The sequence below is a fragment of the Vombatus ursinus genome, unplaced genomic scaffold, assembly GCF_900497805.2.
Source record: "Vombatus ursinus unplaced genomic scaffold, bare-nosed wombat genome assembly UNPS02000749.1, whole genome shotgun sequence".
NCBI lineage: Eukaryota > Metazoa > Chordata > Mammalia > Diprotodontia > Vombatidae > Vombatus > Vombatus ursinus.
The window spans coordinates 4,468,837-4,496,434 of NW_020940527.1; the positions used below are offsets into that span (position 1 = coordinate 4,468,837).

Consider the following 27,598-nt stretch of genomic DNA (forward strand, 5'->3'; position numbering starts at 1 on the left):
CCATTTAAGATAGGAATTCCCCGAGGGAAAGGCTTCTTAATTAACTAGTCTATGGTGTCTTTCTATGTGCCTGTAAACATACTAGGCCCGAGGGATATGGTTGGAAAAGGGAGAGTTGCCTGTCCTGGAAGAGCTTCCATTCTACATACATGTGTTTCTGCACGCATCCAAGCAACCAGCAGAGGGTGCTGCGGCGGAACCCTAAGCTCGGCAAAGGAAACCACGCAGCCTCCGCTGCCTGTGATGTCCGGGCCTCCAAGCTGAAGCTCTTGGTGTCAGGGTCTCCCTGGACTCGGGGTGAGAGGTCATGAGCACGTCACAGGAGTGCTAAAGGGGCGTCCATCTCAGCTGCCGAGTCTAATGCCATCGAGGTTTAGACTTAGGGTGGTTTGAAGGGGCGGTGCTAGGGGAAGGGGCGGGATGTCTTGGCCCTGACATAACATCATCGCAAGGGGCGGAAACACGTCAGAAACAGCAAAGCTTCCTCCGCCGCCGCCATGACGGGGAGGTGGTAGCGGCGGTCTCCGCGCACGCGCAACATCCGGGGCCGTTCGCCTCGTCCTAGTGAGGACGTGGCAGCCCCGGAGGCCGAGGCCTCCGTGCGCGGGGGAGGCACTTCCGGCGGCGACACGACGGCCGGCTCGGAACCGGAAGTGGGGCCTGAGAGTCGCGACGCCGGGAACGCAGCAGGGGCAGGCGCCGGAGCCGGAGCCGGGTGAGGCCTTCGAGACGGGGGAGAGGTCGAGGACAGGAGGGCTGAGAGGAGGCTGGGGGGGTGACGAGACAGACTTGACGTCCTGGGGGCCCTTCCTGGCCGAGCCCTGTGCTCAGGGGAAGGGAGGAGCCCGGGGGCGGGGCTGCGGCCCGGCGGGAGTGGACAGGGCCGGGACCCCCATCACCGCGGGCCTTCACCCTCTCACTCCAAGCCCGGGCCGAGGGCCTCACCCGGTCCGGCCTCCCGCTTGCCTCCCTTCTCCCCCCGGGTTTGCAGCGCGGGGGTCACCCAGCCCGGAGTCCTCTTTGACCGGAAGAGGTGATCCTGTCGTTCCGTCTGCCCACCCTCCCAACCTTTAGCCGTGGCTGTCGGCCGAGGACCCACCGGCCGGCCGCTTGGGTCTTCCAACTTCCTTCTCAGCCTCTACAGGGGCAGCCCCCCAGCCTTCGGAGCCGGGGGAGCTCGCCCCGCCCCCCCGGGACTGTCACCCGGGGACCCCACTCCCACGCGTGTGCACCTTGCTGCGTCTGCTTGTCGTGGGGCCTGTGGCTCGTCTCTCCCACCCACCCCATTTTCGAGGGAGAGAAACCCTTCTTGTTCGGCCCCCACCTCCCCTTTTCTGCACGTACGGTTCGCTGACCCTGTTGACAGCCCATGCCAGAGAGGTGGCAGGAGCTGAGAATGCTCTCCATTAAGCTCCACAGAGTCAGTGCCTTGGGGCTTGGAAGGAACCTGCCTTGCACCTTAGCAAAAGGGTTGAAGGTGGGATAGCATTTAGGTTTACTACTGCCAGACAACTAATCCAGATTCTGTAGTGCTTGTTCCACTGTTTACTGTTCAGTGAACGTTATTTAACCTTTCACTGTGTGTGCTAGGCACTGGGAATGCAGAGACAAAGATGTAACCATCTCAAATATCTTAGTGCAGTTGGTTTGGGGGGGCGGGGGCGGTGAAGAGGGAGTTTACTTGAATTGTATTGTGGATATAAGTAGTCTCTCAGAATCTGGTTGTGTCATTGTGAGCCTTATCAGAAAACTTGGAAATGGGACGCAGTTCTACTCCAGGGAGAACTATTTGCTCTGTGAAACACGAGATAGGGGCTCCAACCAAATCCTGACTCAGAGCAGAAACTCACGGAGGACTTTGCTCAAGAGCAGACATCTGGCTAGCCTCAGACCCACCTTGAGCTGAGTATCACATACATGGTGCAACTTTGCAAAGCTGGTTTCTGAACCTTCTCTGTCTTCCTTTCCCTTTTTCTCCTGCCCTGCAGGTGAGGCCAGGTTGGGGATGCACTTAAGATGAATGTCAATCAGCCAGCTCCCCCTGGGGTGCCGTATGGACAGCCTCAGCCTGGCTACACTGGGTATCAATCCAGCTATGGTGGGCAGCCAGGACCTATAATCCCACCTAGTCCTTATGGAGCCTACAATGGTCCAATGCCAGGTTATCAGCAACTGCCTCCCCCAGGTATGTGTTACTTGTAAGCTATGAGCAGGTGGTGGCAGCATCCTGTTGAGGGTCTTTGGTGTAAATACTTCTTTATGTGTGCCACTTAGCGTCTACTCTTTCTTATTTCTGGTTCTAATTCACCTTTGTGACATTTAGTGGGTGTGTGGCTTCCACGTTGTATCCATTGATAGTTCATTGCTTACAGATATCAACATGAGGTGGTGTTCTAGTTTCCTTGGACTGCAGCCTGTCTGGGCATGCTGGCAAGGACTAGATGGGAAAGGGGCATGGCTACCCAGTTACCCAGTAGGGGTAGGTGCTTGTCAAGCCTCTGGATGGTAGGAGCCTTGTTGTTCTGTGTCCTATATTGGTCTACCTTGAGAATTCCTGAACTACTCCTGGTGGTTGAGTTTGGCTCTTCAGGACTGACTAGGTCTAAGAACTTGAGGAATTGGCTATTCAGTAGAAGGGATAGAGTTTACACATCTGACTTTTTAGGCCTTTTATAGATTTCTGCTGAGATCATTTGCTTCTGTCACAGCCGTACTTTAGGCACCTCAGTCTTTTGGGTACCATGTATGTTTGGAGGATTTGAAAAATCACTCTGACATTCATTGTAGGGTTCATGTTTTATTATAATACTCCTTCAAGAAGTGTAGTACTGATTGTGTGGGCAAATGGGATTCTGTACCTTATTTCAAGTTACTCAGCGGAACATCTTAGAGAAGAGAGTACATCTTTGGTGTGTGCCACACACTGTTTTTAATGACAGTGAGAAGAGGGGAGACCACCAAGGACTTGTGGAAGAAATGTGAAAAATGAGAACAAAGTATTAGAATTCAGAGTTGGTAATGCTGAGACTGACTTGAGGTGAAAAACAAGTTCTCAGATTTGTAATATGTCCCTGATTTGTTTTGATTTGGGACTTTGGTCATGACAAGAGTCCAGCTTAGGCCTCTAACTCCCAATGTTTGAAACTGGAGTTTGGCATCACCTGAAGAGTCATCTCTGAAACAGGAACAAGTCTGGGGCCCTGCTATGATTCATCAGTATCAGTACCTTAGTTTATAAAGCACTTTGTACTTCACAAAGCACTTTCACGTACTTTTTTTTTCCCCTTTTGGCTAAGCAGTGGGGGGTTAAGTGACTTGCCCAGGGTCACACAGCTAGTAAGTGTTGTGTATCTGAGGCTGGATTTGAACTCAGGTCCTCTTGAATCCAGAGCTGGTGCTCTATCCACTGCGTCACCTAGCTGCCACTTCACATACTTTTTAATGACAATAACTTTCATTTATATAGTATTGTGAGGTTTACAGAGTGCTTTCCTCATAACCCTGTGAAGTAGGTAAAATAAGTATCCCTGTTTTCCAGATGAGACAAATGAAGCTTAAAATGTTTAAAATGGTTTGGTCTCAAAGCTAGTAAATAGAACCGCTGGAACACATACTCAGGTCTTGACTTCTAGGCCACTGCTCTTTTAAATATGTCATGATGCTTCTGTAAAGTCAGATTTATCATGTCCCTTCTAGTGTCTCTGCCTCCACTGAGAGCAGAACAAAAGAAACTGGGCTAGTTTTGTGGAATAATATTCTGATTGAGATTTAGGAGACTTGAGTTTCACCTCTAGCTCTCGTGGTTACAAATAAGTTATATATCACCTTAGGCAAGTTAATTTCAATGATTGTTGTTTCTTTATCATTTGAGCATATTAGATTAGACTAGATGATCTCCAAGGTTCCTACCATCCCTGAAATTCTGTGATTCTAACTGTGAAGGCAGAACAGAAATGGTGTAGAAGAAATGAATAACAGAGTTTCCTTATGGGGAAAAGGGGAGTGGTGGTGGTGGGGGAAGATGGAGCTGCCCTCAGAACCTCTTAAAGGGTATAGAGGGGGGGTTATCTCTTTCCTTAGGGATAGAAATGGGTTCATAGGATCATAGATTTAGATCTCGAAGGGATCTGAGAGTTCATCTGGTCCAAACTCTTCATTTGACAGATTAGGAAACTGAGACCCATAGAAGTTAAGCAACTTGCAGAGTCACACAGTAAGTGGTAGAGCTGAAGTTCCAGTCTGGCTCTTCTGACTCCAAAACAAGCCTTCTTTCCATTGCACCATGTAGCCAGTGGGGTCAGAAATGACAGCGCTTGTGAGAGGAAACTGGGGATAGGGTACAAATGAGAAGATATTGGGGAGAGGCCTGGCTGAGATGTGCCAGGGACCCAGAGAGAGGAGGTGAAGAGTAGGTGACAACGGTGGGTTATCTACCCTCACCCTCTCCTTCACACACCTTCATAGTCAAGTTCTATGTTGTGCCCTTCCAAAATTTCTTATCTTTCCCTTTATGGTTTATCAAGTTGCTAATCCTTAGTTTAAATGATTTTTCCTAGGAAATGTTAACATCTGGCCTGTGAAAGGGCAAAACTGTACGAAATTGGGGGAGTATAGGAGTCAGGTCAAGTCACTGGCATTTATTAAGTGTTTACTATATTCCAGAAACCATGCTAAACTGTCTAAGGAGAGAAAGAAAGGCGAAAACAGGTACTGTCCTTATGGAGCTCACATTCTAGTAGTGAAGACAACCTGCAAACAACTATGTACATACAAGATGTACACAGTAAACTGTAGGTGATCTCAGAAAAGCACTAGCATGTGGAGTAGGGAAGAGGTTTGAAAAAGGCCTCTTGCAGAAGATGGTATTTGAGCTAACACTTGAAGGAAGCCAGAGAAGCAGGAGGCAGAGATGAGGAAGGATATAATTCAGGCTTGTGGGTGACAGCAAGTAAAAAGGCACTTAGTTCGGTGCACATGGAGTGTCATGTGCAAAGAATGGCAAAGAGGCTGGTGTTGCTGGATCATAGAGTACATGGAGTAAAGTGTGAGAAAACTGGAAAGGTTGGAAGGGGCCAGATTATGAAGAGCTTTGAAAGCCAAACAGAAGATTTTATATTTGATCCTGGAGATAATAGAGAGGCACTGAAGTTTGTTGAGTTGGGGCATGGTAGGATGATATGTTCAGAGATCTATGCTTTAGGAAAATGACTGGCAGCCCAGGAGGGAAGAGACTTGGGGCAGGTTGTTGAACCAAAGAAGGCTATTGCCTGGACTTAAGGTGATTAGGGCCTGTGTAGGAGGAAAAGGTTGTATATAAGAGATGTTGAGAAGGTAGAATCCAGAGGATTTGGCAGCAGATTCAATATGAAGATCGCAGAAGGGTTTTGTGACTGATAGAGGGCTCAGCCAGTGACAGTGATAGGAGTGAGGGGGACGCTTGCTGTTCAGGATTCCAGGACAGGAATGGCTTCCATGGCTAGAATTGACAGTCAGTAGTGTCATCTTCACTGTGAGGCAGTGGGAGTGGCCAGTAGGTGCCTGACCTCACTGATCCCTATTTTGAGTCTCTGGTCCAGGGTAGAAAAAAGGAGACTTTTTGATAATCACTGGAGTTTCTGTCCATTCCTCTCAGGTGTGCCAAGAGCACCACCTTCCTCGGGAACACCCCCAGCTTCTACTACAGTCCGAGGTCCTAGTAGCCAGTCTGCATATGGCCAGTTTGGCCAAGGAGATGTGCAGAATGGGCCAAGCTCCACTGTTCAGATGCAGAGGTAAGTGTTTGGGTCACCCTTGGTTAATCTCAGGAAGAGATATGCAGATCATATTCAGGCTATGTGAGAAGTAGGCAACAGTGGGACACCTTCCTTTTGTCATCTATTCCCTTTCGTGTCTCTATTTTCCTTTCCTCCTTTCTTGACCTATTTCCCTTCTCCCCATCTTATTTATTTCTCCCATTTCCTTTCCTAGTCTTCTGCTATTGCTAATATACTGGCCTCTTAGCTAGGATTCTGTTTCACATTCTCTCCTTTGAGCACTAGGCTCTCTGCCACTGGATTTTTTCTTATCTAGACACCATGCAGCAGTTAATATTACTGTCCTTACTGAGTCCCGCCCCTAGGAAAGAATAGGAAGGGGCTTTGAGATCCCTTAGGCCCGCTCCTGTCACTAGACTCAGTATATGGCTGGCTGGCTGGCTGGACTCAGGCCAGCCTTGTCCCAAAGCACAGAGAAAAGAGCAGCCCCTCCATTTCAGAGGCAGAAGCGATGAAGACTGGGATGTAACTTGTGAGGGGCATAGCAGGGAGGCCTAGATGAGATATCATCCAAAGCATTTGGCAAAGCAGTGCCCAGGTCCTTCAGTAGACTTTTCCACTAGGTCACTGTTTTTCATTTAATGAAGGAGAAGGCAGAGGGCCCCAGAATTTAGATTTATACGTTGGGGTTAAAGAAAGTGAGAGAAATAACCTGGGAAACTTCCTGACCTTTGTTCGCTGAACACGTGACAAGTGACCTTTATCTTCTTGGGCCCATGAGATAAATATATGTTTGATAAGAATGGAATGAGCTCTTAGTCATCCATGCTAATACAAGGGTGGTTGATGAAACAGGTATCCATTGAGTACCAACTATGTGCTTAATAAACTAGGTGTCAGAGAGTACAAAGTGTAGTCTTCTCCACAGTGTAGTGGGGAAGATAAAACTAATAGGAATAAAACAATAAACAGAATTCTAAAAGTAAGACATATATGAATACTGTTAATTGTGGATTACAAAGAAAGAGGTGAGAGGGCAAAGTCTTCATGGTAATATAGTCTACTTTAGCATAGAGTTTGGGATGGCAGGTCTGTCTGGGCTTCTGTCCAAGGGAGTTTTTTCCCCCACAGAAACACTAGAAGGACCTTGTTATATTATAGGCCTCTAATATGTACTCCAAGGATAGCATTTTAGCCAGACTCCTTTAAATTACTTTAATTTTCAGACAACAAAATCAATTAAACATAACATTTATAACTATTAACAGTTAAGATTTAATACACGTAGTATTCGTAATAGCTTATTAGTTGCTCCTTCTGTTTGTCATTCTCATTTTAAGGCAGCAGGAATACCACTCTTCCCCTAGAACATGGGCAAGTAAATTAGCCTCCATGGACCTCCGATTTCTCCTCCGTGAAACAAGGGGTTGAAGAAGCCTTGGTGATCCTTTCAACCCGTGATTTCCTGTGATCCATCTTTATGTATAGAGTTTTCATTCTCTTGCTGTGTCTGCTTTCTCTACTTGATGTCACTTCCTGGAAACCTTTCCAGATTTCTTTGGTGGTCTTATATTTATCATGTCTAATGGTAACATGACCCCTCAGTTCAGAGCTTCCTTTCAGTTCTTACTTGCTATGCCTGGTCACAGCCTCTCTGAGCCTACAGCAGGTCTCTGAGACCTATTTTCTACATTTTAAAGGGTTTGAAGTTTGTATCAGTTCACCATTGAAATCACAGATCCTTGATGTCTTGCTGTAATGCCATCGTAGTACACTGATAGTCCACTTCATTACACTGATTATATACACTGATATAGTTCATTCAACTATTCACCAGATGCAGAGTATTAAGGTTTTCCAATACATCTGTATTTATGAAAATTCATTTCTAAATAAATTCCATCCATATCTATTGTATATCTTATTTTTTATGATTACATTCTTGGAGTATATTCCCAGTAATGACATCATTTGATTAAATTTCATGATTCTTGTTAAGTTTTAGATTATATATAAAAAGCTATTTATTTTCAGTTCTAGCAACAATGTGTGTACATGTTTTTTACAATTCTTCTAGCAGTGAGTTTTGTCACCTAGTATAATTTGAAATGTGGTTTTTTATTAATATTTGAATAGTGGCTCTGAAACAATTGGATGTGTCTGATGTTTTTTGTTGTTGTTGTTGAGTTGTGTCCAGCGCTTTGTGAACCCGTAGATCATAGCGTGTCAGTGCTGCCTTTGGAGTTTTCTTGGAAAAGATACTGGAGTGATTTGCTATTTCCTTCTCCATTGGATTAAGTGAGGCAAACAAAGATTCAGTGACTTGCCCAGGGTCACACAGACAGTACCTATCTGAGGCTAGATTTAAACTCAGATCTTCCTTATTCCAGGCCTAGCGCTCTATCCACTGAGCAACCTAGCTGCCTCCATATCTGAAGTTTGGAGAATGCAGAATACTTCAAAGTAAATAATGAAACTGCCCTATGAAGAGCTCCTTTAGGAGGAGCTGAAAAGTTTTTTTAGCCTTCCTCTCCCCAGTCAGCTGACATTGGAAAGCAAGCATTGCCTCTTACACTCATGCAGCATGCTGGCCTGAGATGAACTGCTCTCTCTGCATGTGTTTACTCTATGGCTTACACCTGTATTTTGGGAAGACGTCTCAAATCGTACTCATCTGACCAGTAGACTGGCAGTATAACACAGCGCTCTTTCACTTCTAGCCCCTGGACTGTGGACTGCCATGCTGTGGCAGTAATGTCAGTGACAGGCTTAGGCAGAGACGGTGGTGATGTCACGATTGTGCACTCTGAAGTTCGGAACTAGATTTGCCACAAAGGCCACCAAAAGAAGAAAAGGTGGGGCAGCTAGGTGGTGCAGTGGGTAGAGCACCGGCCCTGAAGTCAGGAGGACCTGAGTTCAAATGTGGCCTCAGACCAAACACTCGACACTTACTAGCTGTGTGACCCTGGGCAAGTCACTTAACCCCAATTGCCTTAAAAAAAGAAAAAAAGGTTCACTGTATTGTCTCATGAATATCTAACCCAAGACCTCATTGTTGAGAGGAGATGATTTTGGATTCTTGAAGGCTTTGATGTTAGAGTACAGTCTCTGGTGAGTCTTTCCCAGGTGAAAAGGCTTTGAATGTGATCTCAGTGATAACTGTTGACAGATACTATTGTCTAAGGACCAGCCTAATTCAATTTGGAGCTTCACTACCAGGTTGGCAGCAGTGTGATGTTTTTGGGGGGCTGGGGTGGAGAGATTGTAGGATCTCTTAATGACAGTCTGCTAAGTTAGAGAGATTGCAGTGTCTGCAGTGGAAAACCTACTACACCAGTGAAATCACAGATCCTTGATATATCAAAGAAATTCACAATTTGGATAATCAAGAAGTTGTACCATTTCTTTGTAGCTATGAAAGGAAAACTGAAGTCTTGGCAGAGCCCAGGCTAGGGGAAAGAAGGGTAAGGTAGTTTGGAACTAGGGATTCTTACCAAGTTTGCCAGGGTTCCTAGATCTCATTATGACCTCTACTCCCATTCTCTCCTCAGGGCCCCTGTGTCTCAGCCATTTGTGCCAGCCCCAGTGGCCCCTCTGGTGAACCAGCCAGCTGCATTTCAGCCCTATGGCCCTCCCCCAACCAGTGCACAGGTGACCACTCAGATGGCAGGAATGCAGATCAGTGGCCCGGCTGGCCCTCCTCCTTCAGGATTAGGCTATGGTGAGTGCCTAGGGGTGCAAAGACTTTGTTTCCTTCCCTTCTCTTCCTGTCCCCCAAGGAGTGGAGGAAAGAACATTTATTAAGCTCTTACTGTGTCCAAAGCATAAACCTTGGAGGTATAAATAGAAAAGTAGGAGTTCCTCTAATGGGTGTTTTTGAGTTAGATGGGAAGGCACAGCATCTTTGGGGTGCAATGGCGAAGCAGGTGATCATGTGTCTTTAGTGACATTTCCATTAATTAAGCTATACAGACTTTTTATATGGAACCACTGGATGCTACCAAGCACTTTGCCATGGAGTTTTTTTTCTAGGTCTTTGGTAGCTATGGCTGATACAAGCTGTAAGGTTCTGTAATGGATTCCTTAACTCTACTTTCCTGTGCCTCTTGGTATCAAAAAATGGGATAATTACAGCCACCTCTGCTATGTGGATAGAGAAACAGCTTGTTAAATAAGCAGGAATTAGGAACTAGGGTAGTAACTTATCCTCTTCTGTTCTTCAGGGCTACCACCTACATCAATGGCTTCAGCCTCAGGAAGTTTTCAAGGCTCCAATCTATATGGCTCTTACCCTCAGAACCTGGCTCCACCCACTAGCCTGGCCCAGGCTCATCCTGGTGCCCAAACCCCACAGTGCTGTGCCCCTATGCAGGCTTCTAGTTTCCCACCCTCAGCAGCAGGAGGCCCCAGGCCTCCTTCAATTGCTGGACCATCCATGCCTGGACAGAGCTTTGGGGGGCCCCCAGTGAGCCAGTCCAACCATGCATCCTCACCTCCCCCACAAACTCAGCCCCCAATGCCTGGCCCCCCAGGACCACCACCTCCTATGCACTCCTCCCAGCCAGGCTATCAGCTGCAACAAAACGGTGAGTCTTCCCCACATTGGCTTTGTCAGAGCTGGGGGCTCTGGCCATCTGCACGCCATGAATTCAAGTACTATTTGTTTGACTAGTGGTTTTCTGTATGGGATAGAAGGTAAATTGTCAGCAGCTCTCCTTCCCAGGACTTTATGATAATTCTGATAATCACATTGATAGAACACTTGGAGATTTACAAAATATTTTCCTTACCCAGCCCTTGGAGATAGAATAACTGGTGCAAGTATTGATTCCATTTAACATGGGAAAACTGAGGCTTAGAGAAGTTAAGGGACTTGCCCAGGTTCACCCAGCTATTTTGCATCTGACCCAGGACTTGGGACTTCAAGAGTAGTTAGTATTCTTTACGCTTGATTTTTTCAAGTTGGTGGTGAACGAGCTATCATTATCATTATCGTTATCACTGTACCTCAGTATTTATCTCCTATGTTTGTGGAATGCCTTAGGCTTTGTGAGAGAGGATAGGGAAGAAGTTATGGAGTTATAATCTTCATGCCTTTGCCTCGCAGGCTCCTTTGGACCAGCTCGAGGCCCTCAGCCCAACTATGGGGGAGCCTACTCTGGAGCACCCAACTTTGCCAGTCCACCTGGGCCTCCTCAGCCACCTCCCCCAAAGCGCTTGGATCCTGACTCCATCCCTAGTCCTGTAGGTACACTGTCTTGTGACCATGGCTGTTTGTGCACATGTGTGCTATGAGTAGTGTCCATGTGTGTACCTGTGTGTATATATGTATGTGTGTGCTAAGCTGGAGAGAATCTTAAGCAACAAATCTTAAGCAACATTGCTCAGTCCTCCTCCCTTATCCTCCTCCTTTTTTTTTTTCAGGGTTTAGAGTAAATTTTGGTTGTTATTTGCAGTAAGGGGGGATAGGGTAGGACGTAACGTGAACCTTCAAAGTTGGTGGAGCTGTGGTGAGCTTTAGTGAGGTATATCACTAATGGACACACCTTGGAAGAACCGACCACTTCATTTTTGGAGCGTGAGCTGAGGCCATTTCTCCTACACTTAAAATCTGATGAGATAGAAGCATTCCAGTTTCATTGATACTGATATGATTTTTTTTTTTAAAGGCAATTGGGGTTAAGTGACTTGCCCAGAGTCACACAGCTAGTGAGTGTTATGTGTCTGAGGCTGGATTTGAACTCAGGTACTCCTGAATCCAGGGCCGGTGCTCTATCCACTGCGCCACCTAGCTGCCCCACAGTTTCATTGATATTGAAGGGAGTTTTTTCCCTGTTTATTATGGGAATATGAATTGAAAGGACTGTAGCAGAAGTACTTTCTTTCAAAAAGAAGTGAATTTTATCCCAAACGTGGTTAGAAATTTCAGAACCACTAAGACTTAGGCTGGATGCCTTGGGGCTGCTGTCTCTTGAATCAGCTCCCTAACCATTTCAGTCACAGCATTTGGTGTGTTGCTCACTCTGTAATCCTTTCAAGTTATCATATTTCTCTTCCCACTCTCTGTGGGGTTGGTCCCCGGGGAGGATCCGCTCCTGTGATGGCAGCCTGCCTGGCTGAGGTAAAGTGAGCAAAGCTTTCCTCAGGTAATCGGAGCTCTTTTGGAGCCATAGAAGACCATCTGGTTTGAGGTCACACCCTTTCAGTGGGATGATGAGTCTCCTAGGTGGCTGGCTACCTGCTCGGTGACTGTTCAAGTGGGAACACCCCTTTCCCTCCCTGGAGCATCCCTGCCCGCCCAGCTCTTCTCCACACTCTCCCTGCTTGGCATCCGTCTGTGCCCTGTTCCTTGTCCTCCTGCATCACACCTTGAGCCACCAGAGCCTTTGAGCTGGGAGGCTAGGGACGCAGAAGCTCCATACCCAGATGGAATCTGGTTTCACGATGTTTTCAGAGCTCCAGATGTATGTGTCTGACTCCCTCAGGGCTGAGAGAAGTAACATCTGCTTGTTCTTTTGTTTCTCTCTGTGTGTCCTTTTGCTGCCTTTATTTTTAAAACACAAACTAAAAGCAACTCAATGAGCTGCCTCCTCAGCAGAAAACCAGGCACAGAATAGACCCCGATGCCATTCCTAGCCCAGTAAGTCCGGGGGTGGGGAGTGCGTGTCTTCTCTGTGTTGGTGCCACCTGTGCATGCTGTGACTTCAGCTTCCCTTCATTCACTGTGTTCACCCTTTCCCCAGTTCCTTTCATCCTTCAACCCACCCATCTCCCCACTGGCAGGAACAGCATGCATGTCTCTGCTTACTATGTAGTAAAGAAAGTAGAGGGCTGGGAACAGCAGCACATGAAGAATGGGGGTAAAGTTTCTAGAAAACTATTAATATAAGTAAGCCACCATTCTACTCACCTCACCTGATTATTATCACCCGTCCTCACTAGCTTCCTTGAGGCATAAAGACTGGGTGAGAGTAGGGGTCAGATTTTCCCCACTTTGATGCTGTTTCACCTATTGTGGATGAGTCCAAGCCTCTTTAGGGGCACTGGTCTACGGGCCACTGGTCTACAGGGCCTTGGTGCTTCTGGACTAAGCTGTCTATAAGAGTGCCTACCACCTTGGGTTGAGGGATGGTGTAGCTGGTTCTGGACCTCTTCCTCATGAACTTGGATACTGTTGACTTCAACCCTCCTTCTATGGAGGACTGGAATATGAGGTGGGGGAGTCAGAAGCATGTCTTCTTCCTTACTGTTGGCTTCATTTACCCCTTGCTGGGGTGACTGAAGATGACCATGCTGGTCAAGAATGTCATCACTGGCCCACCAGATTTTTCTCCTCTTTCCCTTCAGCATCTTTGTACGATAAAGGGAAGCTTTGGACCAAAATAATGTTCTGTATTCGACTGTAAGGATTAAGGAGGTCTTAGGATCAGGGTTAGGGCAGAAAGGTGCAGCATCTTTCCTGTGCTCATGTCTAGTGCTCCTTTAAGACAAAGGCAGCTTTTGTTTCCCTACCCACCTCACCATTTATCCTCTTTGCCCATTCCATTGAGTGTGGGGTCATTTCAGGTAGATTCATTTTCACCTCGTTACCATTTGTTTTCCTTTTGACTTGGAATGTTTGGGAAAGAAAAGGAAGTCATGTTGGGGAGAGGGAATCTGATCAGCCTAAGGGTCTATATTTGGATTGTCCTAGAATCATCAAGAGAGGTTGGGCAGGGTGGGTTAACTGTTTGTGGGGGATAAGTGATTTCATTGCCTAGCCCATTGACCACCTGACATGCCCCTCCTCCATCCCCCAGTTTTGCCTGCTCAGAGTGCTGTTGGCTTGACAGTGGGGATTATCAAGGGTGGGGATTGGGTTTATAACCCATTCGTTGGTATCTCAATGGAAAGGGACATAATTTAGGAGGTGGGGTGTGGGTAGGTATATTGCTTGGTGAATCATCAGACTGTTGAACAGCTCTGTTCTCTTCCATTTCTTGGCTTTCTGTGGTCTGGTTTCTTCCTTTTTACATTTATCCCATTCTCCTCATTCCTGCAGATCCAAGTCATTGAAGATGACAGGAATAACCGGGGGTCAGAGCCATTTGTCACTGGAGCACGAGGCCAAGTCCCACCCCTGGTTACCACCAATTTTCTAGTGAAAGACCAAGGTGAGCAGGGCACTGACACCTTTCTATGGAGTCTTTCCCTTTTCCATCCCTGAGGGGCCTTCATAATTTGGATGGAGGTAAACTTAACCATGGTCTGCAGCTTGAGAATTAGATTTTTGTCATGTCTAAGCAGGACATAGAACTTATGGCAAGGAATGAAGCCACTTTTGGTGAGATTGTAGGGTCAATGGATAGGGGTGTTCAGGAAGACAAACTGTCTAAATTTGGCCCTCTACCTTTCCTGCAGGAAATGCAAGTCCCCGATATATCCGCTGTACATCATATAATATCCCTTGCACATCTGACATGGCCAAGCAGGCTCAGGTGCCCCTAGCAGCTGTCATCAAGCCACTGGCCAAGCTGCCCCCTGAGGAGGTGAGTGTCCTGGACAGTGGAGTTGGGAGGGAGCCAGGAGCCCCTCTGGGTGATCAGGGAGGTGGGAGTAAATAATAGTCATAAGAGTCATTATTTATTTTGTGCTTTAAGGTTTTCAAAGTGCTTATTTGATACAGCAATCCTATTATTATTATTCCATTTTACAGTTGAGGAAATGGCTCAGAGAGGTTAAGGGACTTCCCCAGGGTCACACAGCTAGTGTCCCAGGCATGATTTGAGCTTGGGTCTTTCCTGACTTCAGCACTCTACCTACTGTGCCACCTAACTGCAGAGGGTGATGGCATTTTAGTTGTGTGGATAGGGCTGAAGGCCTCATTGCTTATCATTCTGAGGCCTATGTTTAGAAAGAATTAGAGAGATAAGACTGGGTAGGGGGATTTGGAAGTTCCAGTCAGTCTGACAAAAGACATTTGGTTTAGGTAAATGGGGGGGTAGGATTTGAGGAACCAGTTCTAGGAAGTTTAGACATAGCTGATATCTCAATTTTTCCCCTTGTCATCCTCCAAACTTGAATGGGTCAGGGGAAGGCAGTCTTTCTCTTCTGCCTAGATCCTTATCTTGTTACCCAGTCCCTTAACAAATAGAATGAGAACTAAGCAGCTGCCAAATAAGACCCTGGTGAGAGGATCCACAGCACATGTATCCTAGAGGCCTTACAAACAGTGGGGGGTGGGGGTGGGGGTGGTGGTTAAGTATGGCCTTATGTCGATAACTGTTCCCATCCTGATCCATTTAATTTTGGAAAGGTCGTAATGAGTTTGGCTGAAGATTTTAGAGTTCCCCCAGAGGCCCCTACTTTCCATCTCTGTTTTACTTGATGTATCTGTCTGCTCTAGTCTTAGGGAGATAGTTGGGTACTTGGCTGGAAGATCCTCATCTGCTTATATTCATCACCCCAAGGGAACAACAGGAGTCACTGATACTTAGGAATGGTGGAGGGCAGAAGTCATGAGTATTTAGAGGAAGGTCAGGAATCTTACATGTTTAGGGGGAGTTGAGAGTAGAGGGTAAAGAGTCTCAAATGCTACGGGGAAAGGATAAGAACAGGGTCTGAAGTAAAAGCTCCCAGAAGAATCTGGGAATTTCCATCTTGGTTCCTGTCACAGCCCTCAGCTAAATGGGACCAGCATAGCTAGTCTTCAGTTCTCCCATGAGGGAACTGATCTTAGGGATGGGGAGATTACAGTACCTATACTTTGAGGGACATATTTCCTGTGACCATTGCTCCCTTCCCCTCTTCCCTTCCTCCCTCCATCTTCCCTTCCCCACCCCCACCCCCTTCTTCCTCCAGGTTATTCTTATTCCTCTCCCCTGCCCCAGTGCCTGTCCCTCATGTCTGACCCATCCTAGTTCCCCTGTGTCTCAGCTCCTCCCCTCTCTTCTCTAGGCCCCACCATATGTCGTGGACCATGGGGAATCGGGCCCTGTGCGCTGCAATCGCTGCAAAGCCTACATGTGCCCCTTCATGCAATTTATTGAAGGTGGGAGGCGCTTCCAGTGCTGCTTTTGCAGCTGCGTTACTGAAGGTCAGTCTGTGGACAAGGGCTGGGAGTGGTATATCTGGGGCTATAGCAGCCAAGTAAGTTATTGCTCCATCTGAAGAATATTGGGAAAATTTGAGAACCTATGGGAATGAAGCTAAGAGTTTGAATCAGAGTTCAGTATAGGCTACCTCTTCCTTATTTGTGGAAATTGAGAAAGTGGTTTTCTTGGTAACATCCCACCGTACCCTTTGACAGTTCCTCCCCAGTATTTCCAACACCTGGATCACACTGGTAAACGTGTGGACTTCTATGACCGTCCTGAGCTTTCTCTGGGCTCCTATGAATTCCTGGCTACTGTGGATTACTGCAAGGTGAGGTCAGAGGGAGGTAGAAGGGTGGCTCAGTCTGAGCCCTTCTATTTCTTTTCCATTTCATCCTCTTGTTTCTCAGTCAGTCTCTTGATAACTCTCCTTTCCTCTCATGCTTCCTTCCACCTCAGAACAACAAGTTCCCTCGTCCCCCTGCCTTCATCTTCATGATTGATGTCTCCTACAATGCTGTTAGGAGTGGCCTTGTCAGGCTCCTCTGTGAGGAGCTCAAGTCACTGTTGGACTTCCTGCCCAGGTTAGGGACCGTGAGCTTAATTCTCTCCTTCCCCTCCTCCTCCTCCCCCTCCCCCTCCCCCAGGGTGGTGGGACAGCTGGGCTGTTAATGTGATCATTGGCCTGATGACCTTCTGGGTGATGGGGTGGCTGGTATGTGGAAGGAGGGGAGCATCTACTGAGGAGTATCGCCTCCTACAGGGAGGGAGGGGCAGAGGAGTCGGCCATACGTGTTGGCTTTGTCACGTACAACAAAGTGCTGCACTTCTACAATGTGAAGAGTTCCTTGGCTCAGCCACAGATGATGGTGGTGTCTGATGTGGCTGACATGTTTGTGCCACTGCTGGATGGCTTCCTGGTCAATGTCAGCGAGTCCCGAACAGTCATCACCAGGTGGGGTCCGGGACTGACTGTTTGTGTCACCATGACCTGTGATGGGGGGAAGAGCTATTGGTTGGGCCCCCAGGGTCCCATGGGATCCTGTTTTCAGTTTCTACTTTATCCAGTCCATCCTTCACATTGCTGCCTGAATAATCTTCCTAACATACTCCTCTGACTAAGGTGTCCTACTGAAAACCTTTTCATGCTCCCCATTGCCTCCTAAATGAAGTAAAAACTTACCCTACCTTTCAAGGCTTTCCACAGTCTGGCTACAACATCCATTTCAACCCATCCACACCGAGTCTTTTCCAGCCAAACTATATTACTACTCTATGAACCTCTAGTCCTATTAAATGTCTTTTGTTTCTTGTAAGGACCACCTTAGGTGCCTTCTCCTCCCCTTCCTCCAACAAGCTGAAAGGCATCTCTTTTTTTTTTTTATTGTCCTTTTGACATTTCCTTGGTACTTATATTCTGTCCTTATAGTTAGTAGAGTACATTTCTTATTCTCCTTAACAGACGGTAAGTTTCCTGAGGGCGAGCGCTGTGTTACTTTATATTTGCAGCACTAGTACTTGACACAGCGCCTTGCACATAACATGTGAGAATTGAATTATAATTGGGAGTACAGTCTGTGATTGGAAGCTTTGGTGGTTGGGCCCTAGATGGGTAGGATAATGATGGAGGTAGCCATTCAGACTGACTTTTCTTACTCCTTCAGTTTGTTGGACCAGATTCCAGAAATGTTTGCAGATACGAGGGAGACAGAGACAGTATTTGCTCCCGTGATCCAGGCTGGAATGGAGGCTCTGAAGGTAAGCATAGGGTTGTCATAGGCTATTTAGAGTAGAGCATTAGATGTGACTCCAGGTCCTTCAGGGATTGTTTTAAACAGCTAGCCAGCCCTTCAGTATGTTGGTTGCTAGAGGGAAGTGTCTGCTTAGCCAATGTGTTCATGGGTCTTCTTCTTGCCCCATCTACAGGCTGCTGAGTGTCCAGGGAAGTTGTTTTTGTTCCATACGTCTTTGCCCATTGCAGAAGCCCCCGGGAAGCTGAAGAACCGGGATGACCGGAAGCTGCTTAACACTGACAAGGAGAAGGTAGGGTGGGGCAAGTAGGCTTAGATGAGAAATTCCACCCCCTACAAACTCTGCATGCCTCTGACACATTTCTCCTACCTCCCACTGATCCTTTGATACAACCTGTTTCAGAAATAAGCTGGGATTCATAGTAGCTCCCCGTAGATATGTTACATTTTTTTGTATCTCACACAGTGCTCAATAAGTAATGAAATATTTGTTGACTACAACTCTTTGTCACTTTCTCTCCTTTCCCAGACCCTATTCCAGCCACAAACAGGCTTCTATCAGTCCCTGGCCAAGGAGTGTGTGGCTCAGGGCTGCTGTGTGGACCTGTTTCTCTTTCCTAACCAGTATGTAGATGTGGCCACCCTTGGGGTAGTACCCTATCATACTGGTGGCTCCATATACAAGTACGCTTGCTTCCAGGTATGGGCTCTGGACACTCAAACATACTGACCAACAACAAAAACATTGGCAGAGCTGGGAGTTTTCTGTCCTTCCTATACTGTTGATGAGGATAGTGTCTAGAGACAGTTTGTGGGCTAGGGGGGTCAGGGAGGGGAGTAGTTCGTGAACGTACTGGGTGGGTGGATGGGAGTGACCCATACTGTGAGGGGAGTCGGCAATATGACTTGAGGCCTGGGAAACTGCAGGTGGAAAGTGACCAGGAGCGCTTCCTCAGTGACCTACGTCGGGACGTACAGAAGGACGTTGGCTTCGATGCTGTGATGCGAGTCCGGACAAGCACCGGTTGGTCCTAGGACGGAAAGGGGAAACATATAAGGGAGGGGAGGTTTCAGGTGAGGTTTGGGGAGCTGCTGTTACATAGCCTTTGTCCTGGAACTGTCTCTATGACCTCAGGTATCCGGGCTACCGATTTCTTTGGAGCCTTTTACATGAGCAACACGACAGATGTCGAGCTGGCAGGTCTGGACGGGGACAAGACAGTGACTGTAGAATTCAAGCATGATGATCGCCTCAGTGAAGACAGTGGAGCCCTCATCCAGGTTAGGAAATGAGACCCAGCAAGGAAATGTCAGTTACCTCATGTCTCTTTCTGTAAATCGGTGGCTAGAGGCCATTCTGGGAGTTCCAGTCACATTAATTTTGGCCCTGTGACCTTAGGCAAATAACTTCTCACTGCCTCAGGCAAATTTCAGACCTTCACTTGGCCAGCAGTTACTGCTGATAGGCATCGTAGAAGTTTCTTTGCCTGTAGTTCGCTACAAAGGTCAATAAAATCACAAGTCCAAATGAATACACCCCTCCACCCTCAATTATTCTGCTGTGTTTGTTGGGGGTGGTACCAAAGAAGGGGGCTTTTGGGGAAGGGACCGTCTGATTCTTGCTCATCTCTGCCCTAGTGTGCTCTGCTCTACACAAGCTGTGCAGGGCAGCGGAGGCTCCGTATTCATAACCTGTCACTGAACTGCTGCACCCAGCTAGCTGACTTGTATCGGAATTGTGAGACTGACACGCTCATCAACTACCTGGCCAAGCTTGGTAAGGGATGGGCACTTGAATAGGTAGGGGAAATGTTGGGGGACAGGAATCAGAGGTCTGTTAAGTTTGATGAGGTGAGTTGTGAGACCATGGGCACATCACTCCTTGTCTGCCTCAGTTTCCTTATCCTTAAAATGGGGATAAGAATGGCAGCACTACCTCTTAGGGTTGTTGTAAGGATAAAGCAAGATAATATTTGTAACACATTTGCAAACTTTAAGGCACTATGTAAATGCTAGCTGCTATTATTAGTGTCTTATAGCGGGGTTGGAATGACCTGCCTTGTATTCTTTCTCTCTTAGCATACCGAGGAGTACTGAGCAGTCCTGTGAAGACAGTACGTGATGCTCTCATCAGCCAGTGTGCCCAGATCCTGGCTTGTTACCGAAAGAACTGTGCCAGCCCCTCTTCTGCTGGACAGGTTTGGGAATAAGGGGTCAATGCAAGTGTGTGGTTGAGATTTGAAGTTATATTGTGCTGCAGAAGAGATGAAAAGAAGGGAGGAATCCTAGGCTGGTTTTGAGAGGAATTCCTCCAGGGTCCCTCAGTGTCCCTCTTTTCCTCTTCCTTCTTCAGCTCATCCTCCCAGAGTGCATGAAGCTTCTTCCTGTTTACCTGAATTGTGTGCTGAAGAGTGATGTCCTGCAGCCTGGGGTTGAGGTCACCACTGATGACCGAGCCTATGTTCGGCAGTTGGTCACTTCGATGGATGTGGCAGAAACCAATGTCTTCTTCTATCCTCGGCTCCTCCCACTGGTGAGGATGAGGGTTGGTATGTGAGCTCCTGCTAGGAAGAAAATGAACTTGGGGGAGAAGGTAGGCACTGATGAGAGTGTGAGAGCCCAGCCTGGAAGACCGGAGAATCTGAGCATGTTGGTATTGTCTTGGTTGGGGTTTACTGGTTCCCAGTGGTCTGATCCTCTTTCCCTCCTCTACTCCCAGACAAAGGTTCCAGTGGAAAGCAGTGCCGAACCACCAGCTGTCCGGGCATCTGAGGAGCGCCTCAGCAAGGGAGATGTGTACTTACTGGAGAATGGGCTTAACCTTTTTCTCTGGGTTGGGGCCAGTGTGCAGCAGGGTGTTGTCCAGAGCCTCTTCAGCGTCCCTTCCTTCAGCCAGATTAACAGTGGCCTGGTGAGAGGCTGGGCTCCCCGGAAATCTGGAGGGAAAGAGGGTTGTTAATGAGCATTGCAAAGTTATAGGGACTTAGTACCTTGGACAGGATCTGCTGGTCTTTTCCAAGTATTACAGAAGCATGGGATGGCACTGTCCCATCTCAGATCCTGTCTTTCCTTTGCTTCATGGGGCTGTATTTGTGACTGGGCTGAGATCCAGTAACCTGGCCATAGGGGAAACCATGAGTTCTGTGTTTTCTAGAGTGCCCTGCCAGTCCTGGAGAACCCATTGTCTAAAAGGGTGCGAGACCTCATTGATAGCTTCCGTGCGCAGAGATCCCGATATATGAAGGTACTAACCTCTCCATCTCTCCCCAAGTTCCCCTTGTATCCTTGACTTCTTGGGGTCTAATGGGGCCAGGGATGATCCTGAAGAATAGTGGTGGCGGAGGGGCGTTGGATTGGTTTGCTTCTGCCGTCCTCCCATGTACTCTCTGCTCTGGCATCAGCTCATCGTGGTGAAGCAAGAGGACAAGTTGGAGATGTTATTCAAGCACTTCCTGGTGGAGGACAAGAGCCTGAGTGGGGGTGCATCCTACGTAGACTTTCTGTGTCACATGCACAAGGAGATCCGGCAGCTACTGAGCTAGAGGAAGTGGGTGCAGGGCAGAGGGCTCCAGGCCAGCTCCCCACAAGTCCCCAGGACAGCAGGGAAATCTGGACAGTTGCATATATTATAAGTCACGTAAGCAGAGATCCCCTCAGTCTCAAGAGGGTGGGGCAGGGGTTGGGGAGGGTAGCCCCTCTCTGGGTCCAAGGGTCTCAACACTCAACTATGTCCTGCTGCTGGCAGGTACTCCTATCCCCCTCTTTCCTGCTAACCCTGTCATAATGAATGTAGTTTCTCAGTTCACTGTGTGTGACTCAGTGTTGGGGGTGCAGAGGCATCCAAACTCTGGGAATGCTCTGTGTCCATTTGGGCCAACCTCCAAGCCAAGAGAGGGGGCAGCAGGAGTGAATGGTGGGGATCCTGGGGGTTGGGGCAGTGGTCAAATGGGACAGAAATGAGGATTCAGGGTGCTGGTTCAGCTCTCTGTATCAGTGACTTCCTATATTAGGGATGACATGTAGGGTGTACAGGAGCCGGGGGTGGGTGGTAGAGTCCAGTGTTTCTAGGATAGCTCAACCCTCCTACACCCGTGGGAGCAGCAGAGCTGGGGGGAGGGAGAGGGAGTTTTGGGGGTGGAGGGGGAAGTTGGCCTCCCAACTTTTTTTCCCTGTCCCCAATGTCTGGTATTCACTCTGTGGGTGGAGACTCTGGGGCTTCTTTCTACCCACCCCTTCTCTGCTAGGAGAGCCTGGGACCCTTCACGGAGATGGACGAAATTGCGGACGTTTGGGGGGGTAGGGGGCCGTGTCACCAAGCCCCTTTCCCGTGGGGGTGTTTAACACTGGATGGTTCTGTAGGGAGCCTGGTCATCAACTTGCAATACCTCACAGAGCCAACCCTCCTGGCCCTGCCCCGCTGCCTTGCCCCGGCCCCCCGGCCCCCAGGGACCGGAGTGAGAGAGGCCCGATAGACAATGGTGCAGGAGCCCAGGCCTGCCCGCCGCCACGGTTTCTGGCACTGACCCGTTAGGACAGCCGAACCTTTTAACAGACCCAGGTCCGAGGGCAGGCACTGAGCTGGAGGTGGGGGACGCCTCGGGCCTCTCACTTCTCCTCATTGGTTTATTTTTTCAACGCATCTTTAATTTGTAAAGAAACAAATAAAATAAATTAAGATGTATTAAGATCGCCTGGTTCTTGGCCTGGACGAGACGCTTGGATGGGAGCTGGTCGTGGGGAGGCGCGCATGCGTGGAGGGGTTGCTCTTCCCCCGCTCCTCCCTGTCTCCTTGGGGCGGGGTCTCATCTGAGGCCGGCGGGCCGAGACCAGGAGCAGGCATGGAGGGCGCCAGCGTGGCGTTGGCGGCCGCGGTGATACTCTGGCTTGGCGGCGGCGGCGCCGGAGCCGAGCCGGGGCCCGAGGGCGAAGCAGAGTGTGCGGAGCCCTGGAGTGGCTCGGTTTTCCAGCCGCCGTTTGCGCTGGGCTCGGTTGGCGTGGCGCGGAGCTCGGGGAAGCCGGGGCGCGACGAGGACGACCTACCCGTCCTGTTGTGGTGGAGTCCCGGCTTGTTCCCTCACTTCCCCGCAGACTCGGAGCGCATCGAGTGCGCGCGCGGCGCGTGCGTGGCTTCCCGGGACCGGCGGCGGCGGCGGGAGCCGCGCACGCGCGCGCTGCTCTTCTACGGCACGGACTTCCGAGCGTCCGAGGCGCCGCTGCCCCGCCTGGCGCATCAGAGCTGGGCGCTGCTGCACGAGGAGTCGCCGCTCAACAACTTCCTTTTGAGCCACGCGCCCGGCATCCGCCTCTTCAACCTCAGCGCCACCTTCAGCCGCCGCTCCGACTACCCGCTGCCGCTGCAGTGGCTCCCCGGCCTCGCCTACCTGCGCCACGCCCCGCCCGCGCCCGCCGAGCGCGCCGCTTGGCGCCGCCGCGGCTACGCGCCGCTCCTCTATCTGCAGTCCCACTGCGACGTGCCCTCGGACCGCGACCGCTACGTGCGCGAGCTGATGCGCTACATTCCGGTGAGGCGAGGGGCGCGCTGGGGGGGCGGGATCAGCGAAGGGAAGGGGCGGTCCCGGGGGCGAGGTCAGCGACGAAAGGGGCGGCGGGGCGGGGTCAGTGAAGAGAGGGGCGGTCCTCTCCTTCCCGGCGCCCAGGTGGACTCGTACGGCAAGTGCCTGCAGAATCGCGAGCTGCCGGCCCGGCTGCGCGACACAGCCACGGCCACGTCGGAGGACCCCGAGCTCCTGGCCTTCCTGTCCCGCTACAAGTTCCACCTGGCCATGGAGAACGCCATATGCGACGACTACATGACAGAGAAGCTGTGGCGGCCGCTGCACCTGGGGGCCGTGCCCGTGTACCGCGGCTCGCCGTCCGTGCGCGACTGGATGCCCAACGAGCGCGCCGTCATCCTAGTGGACGACTTCGAGTCGCCGCAGCAGCTGGCCGCCTTCATCGACTTCCTGGACAGCAATGACGACGAGTACGCCAAGTATCTGGCCTACAAGCAGCCCGGGGGCATCACCAACCGGCTCCTTCTGGACAGCCTGGAGCAGCGCGAGTGGGGCGTGAACGACCCCTGGCAGCCCAGCTACTTGGAGGGCTTCGAGTGCTTCGTCTGTGACCACGAGCTGGCCAGGCTGGCGGCCGAAAGGGCCCACGCGGCCGACCCTGCCCGCATCCCGCCGCCGCCGCCCCGAATCGCGCAGCACTCCCACATGGCCTGCCCCGAGCCCTCCCCCGGCTTTGGGAGGCTCGAGGAGATCCCTGAGAACGACAGGTGAGGAGGGCCGGGCGCTCCATCGGGGGAAGAGGGCCTTTGTGGCTGACCCCGCCCTCTCCACTTGCTCTTCGAGGTCCGTAGAGGGAGGGGGATCCCTTTGGTCCAGGGCTTTGGGGAAGACGGGAGTGGGGTTTGAACAGGTCCTAAAAGATAGATTGGGGGGGAAGTGGGATGGAGGGGATTGCTCAAGCCACAGTGCCAGGCCTCAGGCCAGTTTGGCCCGAGGACCTTAAGTAGCAGTGGGTCCTTGAAGGGTTTTGAGCAGGGAAGGGATCAAAACAGTGTTTTAGAAAGGATAATCTGGTATTGGGGCGGGGTGTGGCTAGAGATTGGGAGCAAGACCAATTGTGAGGCTATTGCAGTCATTTGGACTTTGATAGATTAAGACCCTGAGATGGGGGGTGAGGTAGGAAAATGTGAGGGCCACATGGAAGAATCTTATGATGCAGAGAATAAGGTGCTCTCCATGTCAAACAGGGCCTTAGAGATAAGGTTACAGTCATTGGGAGTGCCAGTTCTGAAGACTGCTCAACACTTTTACAGTAACTTTATCTTAGTGTAATATGGGGTTCTTCTTAAAGGCTGCCTTGGGCAGCAAATGGCAGGTAGAGATTGGTTTTAAGGAGCTGCTGCGGATGACTGAGGGGGTGGGGAGCATCTAAGTCCATCAGGTCGTGGACAGGTATTATTTTCTGCCAGCTGTATGCTCAGTTCTATGCTAGGGTGGACTACAGGAAGGGTAGACAAGTAGGCATGGTCACTTACAGGTGCTGAGCTACAGGGGGCACCTACATGGTTGGGAAAAACAAAGCCCCTGGGAAAGCATAGAACCTCCCACACTCCGGCTCCATCTGGCCCCGGTGCCTCTGCAAGTATCCTCAATCTGGCTCTCAGTCTAGTGTGTATGAACTTTACCCCACCTCCCTTATAATGCATAGTCCCCCCCCCCCACCCGCTGGCTCCAGCGTTGTGTTTCTGACTCTACTAAGAACTCCATAATTCCAGTCCTTTGATGTTTCAGCTGGAAAGAAATGTGGCTGCAGGATTACTGGCAAGGCCTGGACCAGGGGGAGGCCCTCACTGCCATGATCCACAACAGTGAGACACACCAAGGGAGATTTTGGGATTACATGCAGGACATCTTCCTCCGAAGGAACCAGTACCCCCGGCCACCCACATGAGCTCCTTGGGCACAGCTGAGGTGGGAAACGGTCTGGAAGACGACAGACTCTCTTTCTGCTTTGTGGCTTAAAGGGAAAGGTGCTACTTCTTAAGGTATGGAGATTCCTAGTACATCTCCCCCCCACCCCACTGTCATGCTGTTTAGTATGTGGTTTCAGAAAAGCCCTTCTACCCTCCAGGAAGACAGAAATAGAATTGCTTATTCTGTGGCAGACCCTGGGAAGGGTTCAGTGACCCCCTGCATTCTGACTGGTTTTATTTAGAGATCAAGTCCCCAGAGTTAAATAGCAAAGACTACTCAGTTCTCCAGACTTTTCATCTTCTTAGGTCTCATCTGGGCATCCTTAAGGCAGAGGGCCCTAAAATGTCTGAATTGGAAGGAATCTTATAACCTTCCCCCCTCCCCCCATATACACACTTGTCTTTTTCAAAACTGAGGGTCAGGTGAAATGATTAGCCCAATTTTGTAGTTTATTAGTGACAGAGACTAGACTAGAACTGTGTCTTCTGGCCCTCAATTCAGAGTTTTTTCCCCAGAAAATACAGTGGGAAAAGTCTTCCTGGGGTCAGACTCTTTGTGACATTAAGATATACAAAGAGGCAGTCAACCAATCAAAATACCATTTGGCAACACATGATCTTGCTTTTCCCTGCTGCTCAGTGAATTTTGTTCATTTTTGTGTGCTGCAAAGTCATTTTATTCTCTAACGAATTATGGGAAGGATGCTAAAGATGCCATTTTTTAAATTAATTTATTTTGATTTATCAATAATCACTTCCATATGCTTTTGAGTTTAAAATTTTTCTCCCTCTTCCTCCCCACCCCTCCCAAGATGGTGCACAATCTGGTAGAGGCTATATATTTACATTCATATTAAACATATTTTCACATTAGTGATGTTGTAAGTAAAAATTAAAATCAATAGGAGGAACCATCAGAAAGAGGAAACAAAACTCAACAGAAGAGAAGAAAAAGCAATTCAACTTCCATTTTCTTTGGATGTGGATAGCATTTTCCATCACAAGGCCTCTGGAGATGTCTTAGATCCTTGTATTGCTGGGAAGGGTTACGTTTATCAATATTAGTCATCATGCAACGTGGCTGTTATTGTGTACAACGTTCTCTTAGTTCTGCTCACGTCACTCAGCATCAGACTTTACAAGTAAAAGATGCCATTTTACATAGACCTTTTGAATACCTTATATTCTGAAGCACTTTCCATCTCAAGTGCATTGATATTTTAGCTTCACTAAGCTTCCCCTTGGTTTGCTGCTTTTGTGTAGAGTTTTGTTGTCTTCTCCCAGCCATACAGTGTTATGATGTTGTATTATCCATTGACATGCATTATTCAGTCTCTCTATTCAGGGTGGAATAAAGCCAAGGCACCAAGCTAATGGGGATGGGAAGGCAGGAGATGGTCACCACAAGTGGCTGGGTAAATGAAAAGCTATAGTCAGTCAACTTTGGGGATGCATCCAAACCCACTTAAATCACTGTGGTTTGTATGCCCAGCCTGACTTCCTCTGCGTAGGAAAACCATAGGCCAGGGGGTAGGGAACCTGCAGCCTCAAGGCCACATGTGAAACAAATCCCATTTCTTCTGTGAAGTTTGGATTCAGTCAAAGGGCGAAACTTGGGGACCTAGAGGGCCACATAGGCCTTTTCTACAGCAGCGGAGCAAAACTGTGTTGGATCCTAGAGACAGACACAAAGGTTTTGTGGTTCTTCATCAGTGAATCTTCTTTGGGAGTGATGGACAGCTTTTATGCCTCACCCTTGCAGCTATGGTCCCCATACATCCACACACCAGTATTATTGAAATCTTATCTGAAGTTTGCTCTTCCTTTTGCCAGCCAAGACATTCTAGTACTGAGTGTATCTAGCAGTGATAAAAAGGAATTTTCTTTGATGCTCAGAAAACTATGAGACTGATAGAAAATGCACTTTACACCAGATTAGAAAGGCTGCCTAAGCTGTCTTTGGGCATTCTAGTGGAAAGCTTAGTAAGGAAAAGAGATTCAAAGGAAGCTTCTAGAGAATGAGATGAATAACAATCAACCAAAGCTTTTCCTCGTTTTCCATTTGAATGTGGCACTATTCTGGACAGCTACAAAAGAAATGAAAAGTAGGCCTTGCCCTCGAAATTTACAGCTTTAGAAACAGACATATATTAAGGATATAGGACATATACTAAACAGAGACAAAAACTAGTTTGGTGTTATTTACATTATGTGCAATGAAAGGATAGATGCTTTTATTGGAATGGTAGGGAAGGTGCTAGATTCATCCCTACCATCCTTTCTAATTATACAAGTGTGTTACAGCACTTTATATGCACCGAGTGGGTCAGTCATTAGAGAATTCTAGCAACCATGAGGCAGACCTGATTGCTAGCTCTATTTGGGCTTTTCTTTTTTTTCTTTTTGGTGAGGCAATTGGGGTTAAGCAACTTGCCCAAGGTTACATAGCTAGGAAGTGTCAAGTGTCTGGTCTGAGACAGGATTTGAACTGAGGTCTTCCTGACTCCAAGGCCGGAGCTCTATCCACTGCGCCAT

At 48.8% G+C, this 27,598-nt stretch overlaps 2 protein-coding genes across 3 annotated transcripts; both read left to right on the plus strand.

Annotated features, from left to right (window-relative positions):
- Positions 1–642: 642 nt before the first annotated feature.
- Positions 643–22,258, plus strand: SEC24C (SEC24 homolog C, COPII coat complex component). 2 transcript variants are annotated; one of them, XM_027858645.1, is made up of 24 exons: positions 643–715; positions 1,989–2,185; positions 5,633–5,771; positions 9,305–9,474; positions 9,977–10,339; positions 10,861–10,997; positions 12,325–12,393; positions 13,795–13,906; positions 14,154–14,281; positions 15,690–15,828; positions 16,042–16,157; positions 16,286–16,410; positions 16,590–16,781; positions 17,491–17,584; positions 17,753–17,869; positions 18,107–18,277; positions 18,505–18,601; positions 18,713–18,858; positions 19,216–19,354; positions 19,657–19,775; positions 19,931–20,110; positions 20,297–20,488; positions 20,732–20,821; positions 20,979–22,258. In XM_027858645.1, exons 2-24 carry the CDS (start codon positions 2,017–2,019, stop codon positions 21,117–21,119), a joined length of 3,345 nt encoding a protein of 1,114 aa, XP_027714446.1. In that variant the 5' UTR covers positions 643–715; positions 1,989–2,016; the 3' UTR covers positions 21,120–22,258. The 2 variants fall into 2 exon arrangements, with proteins under 2 accessions (XP_027714446.1, XP_027714450.1); XM_027858649.1 differs by lacking the exon at positions 12,325–12,393.
- Positions 22,259–22,354: 96 nt separating this feature from the next.
- FUT11 (fucosyltransferase 11) lies at positions 22,355–25,853 on the plus strand. The gene is made up of 3 exons (XM_027858654.1): positions 22,355–23,099; positions 23,235–23,857; positions 24,882–25,853. The coding sequence occupies exons 1-3, from the start codon at positions 22,416–22,418 to the stop codon at positions 25,039–25,041; spliced, it is 1,467 nt and encodes a 488-aa protein (XP_027714455.1). The 5' UTR covers positions 22,355–22,415; the 3' UTR covers positions 25,042–25,853.
- The last annotated feature ends 1,745 nt before the right edge of the window (positions 25,854–27,598 follow it).

What these genes read in the sequence shown, in the direction of transcription:
- FUT11 (XM_027858654.1), top strand. Translation starts at nt 22,416, where the DNA reads ATGGAGGGCGCCAGCGTGGCGTTGGCGGCCGCGGTGATACTCTGGCTT. An exon ending in AGCTGATGCGCTACATTCCG is followed by an intron (nt 23,100 to 23,234) that starts GTGAGGCGAGGG and finishes CCCGGCGCCCAG; the next exon opens with GTGGACTCGTACGGCAAGTG. An exon ending in GAGATCCCTGAGAACGACAG is followed by an intron (nt 23,858 to 24,881) that starts GTGAGGAGGGCC and finishes TTGATGTTTCAG; the next exon opens with CTGGAAAGAAATGTGGCTGC.
- SEC24C (XM_027858645.1), top strand. Translation starts at nt 2,017, where the DNA reads ATGAATGTCAATCAGCCAGCTCCCCCTGGGGTGCCGTATGGACAGCCT. An exon ending in TCCTTCAGGATTAGGCTATG is followed by an intron (nt 9,475 to 9,976) that starts GTGAGTGCCTAG and finishes TCTGTTCTTCAG; the next exon opens with GGCTACCACCTACATCAATG. An exon ending in TTGCAGCTGCGTTACTGAAG is followed by an intron (nt 15,829 to 16,041) that starts GTCAGTCTGTGG and finishes ACCCTTTGACAG; the next exon opens with TTCCTCCCCAGTATTTCCAA.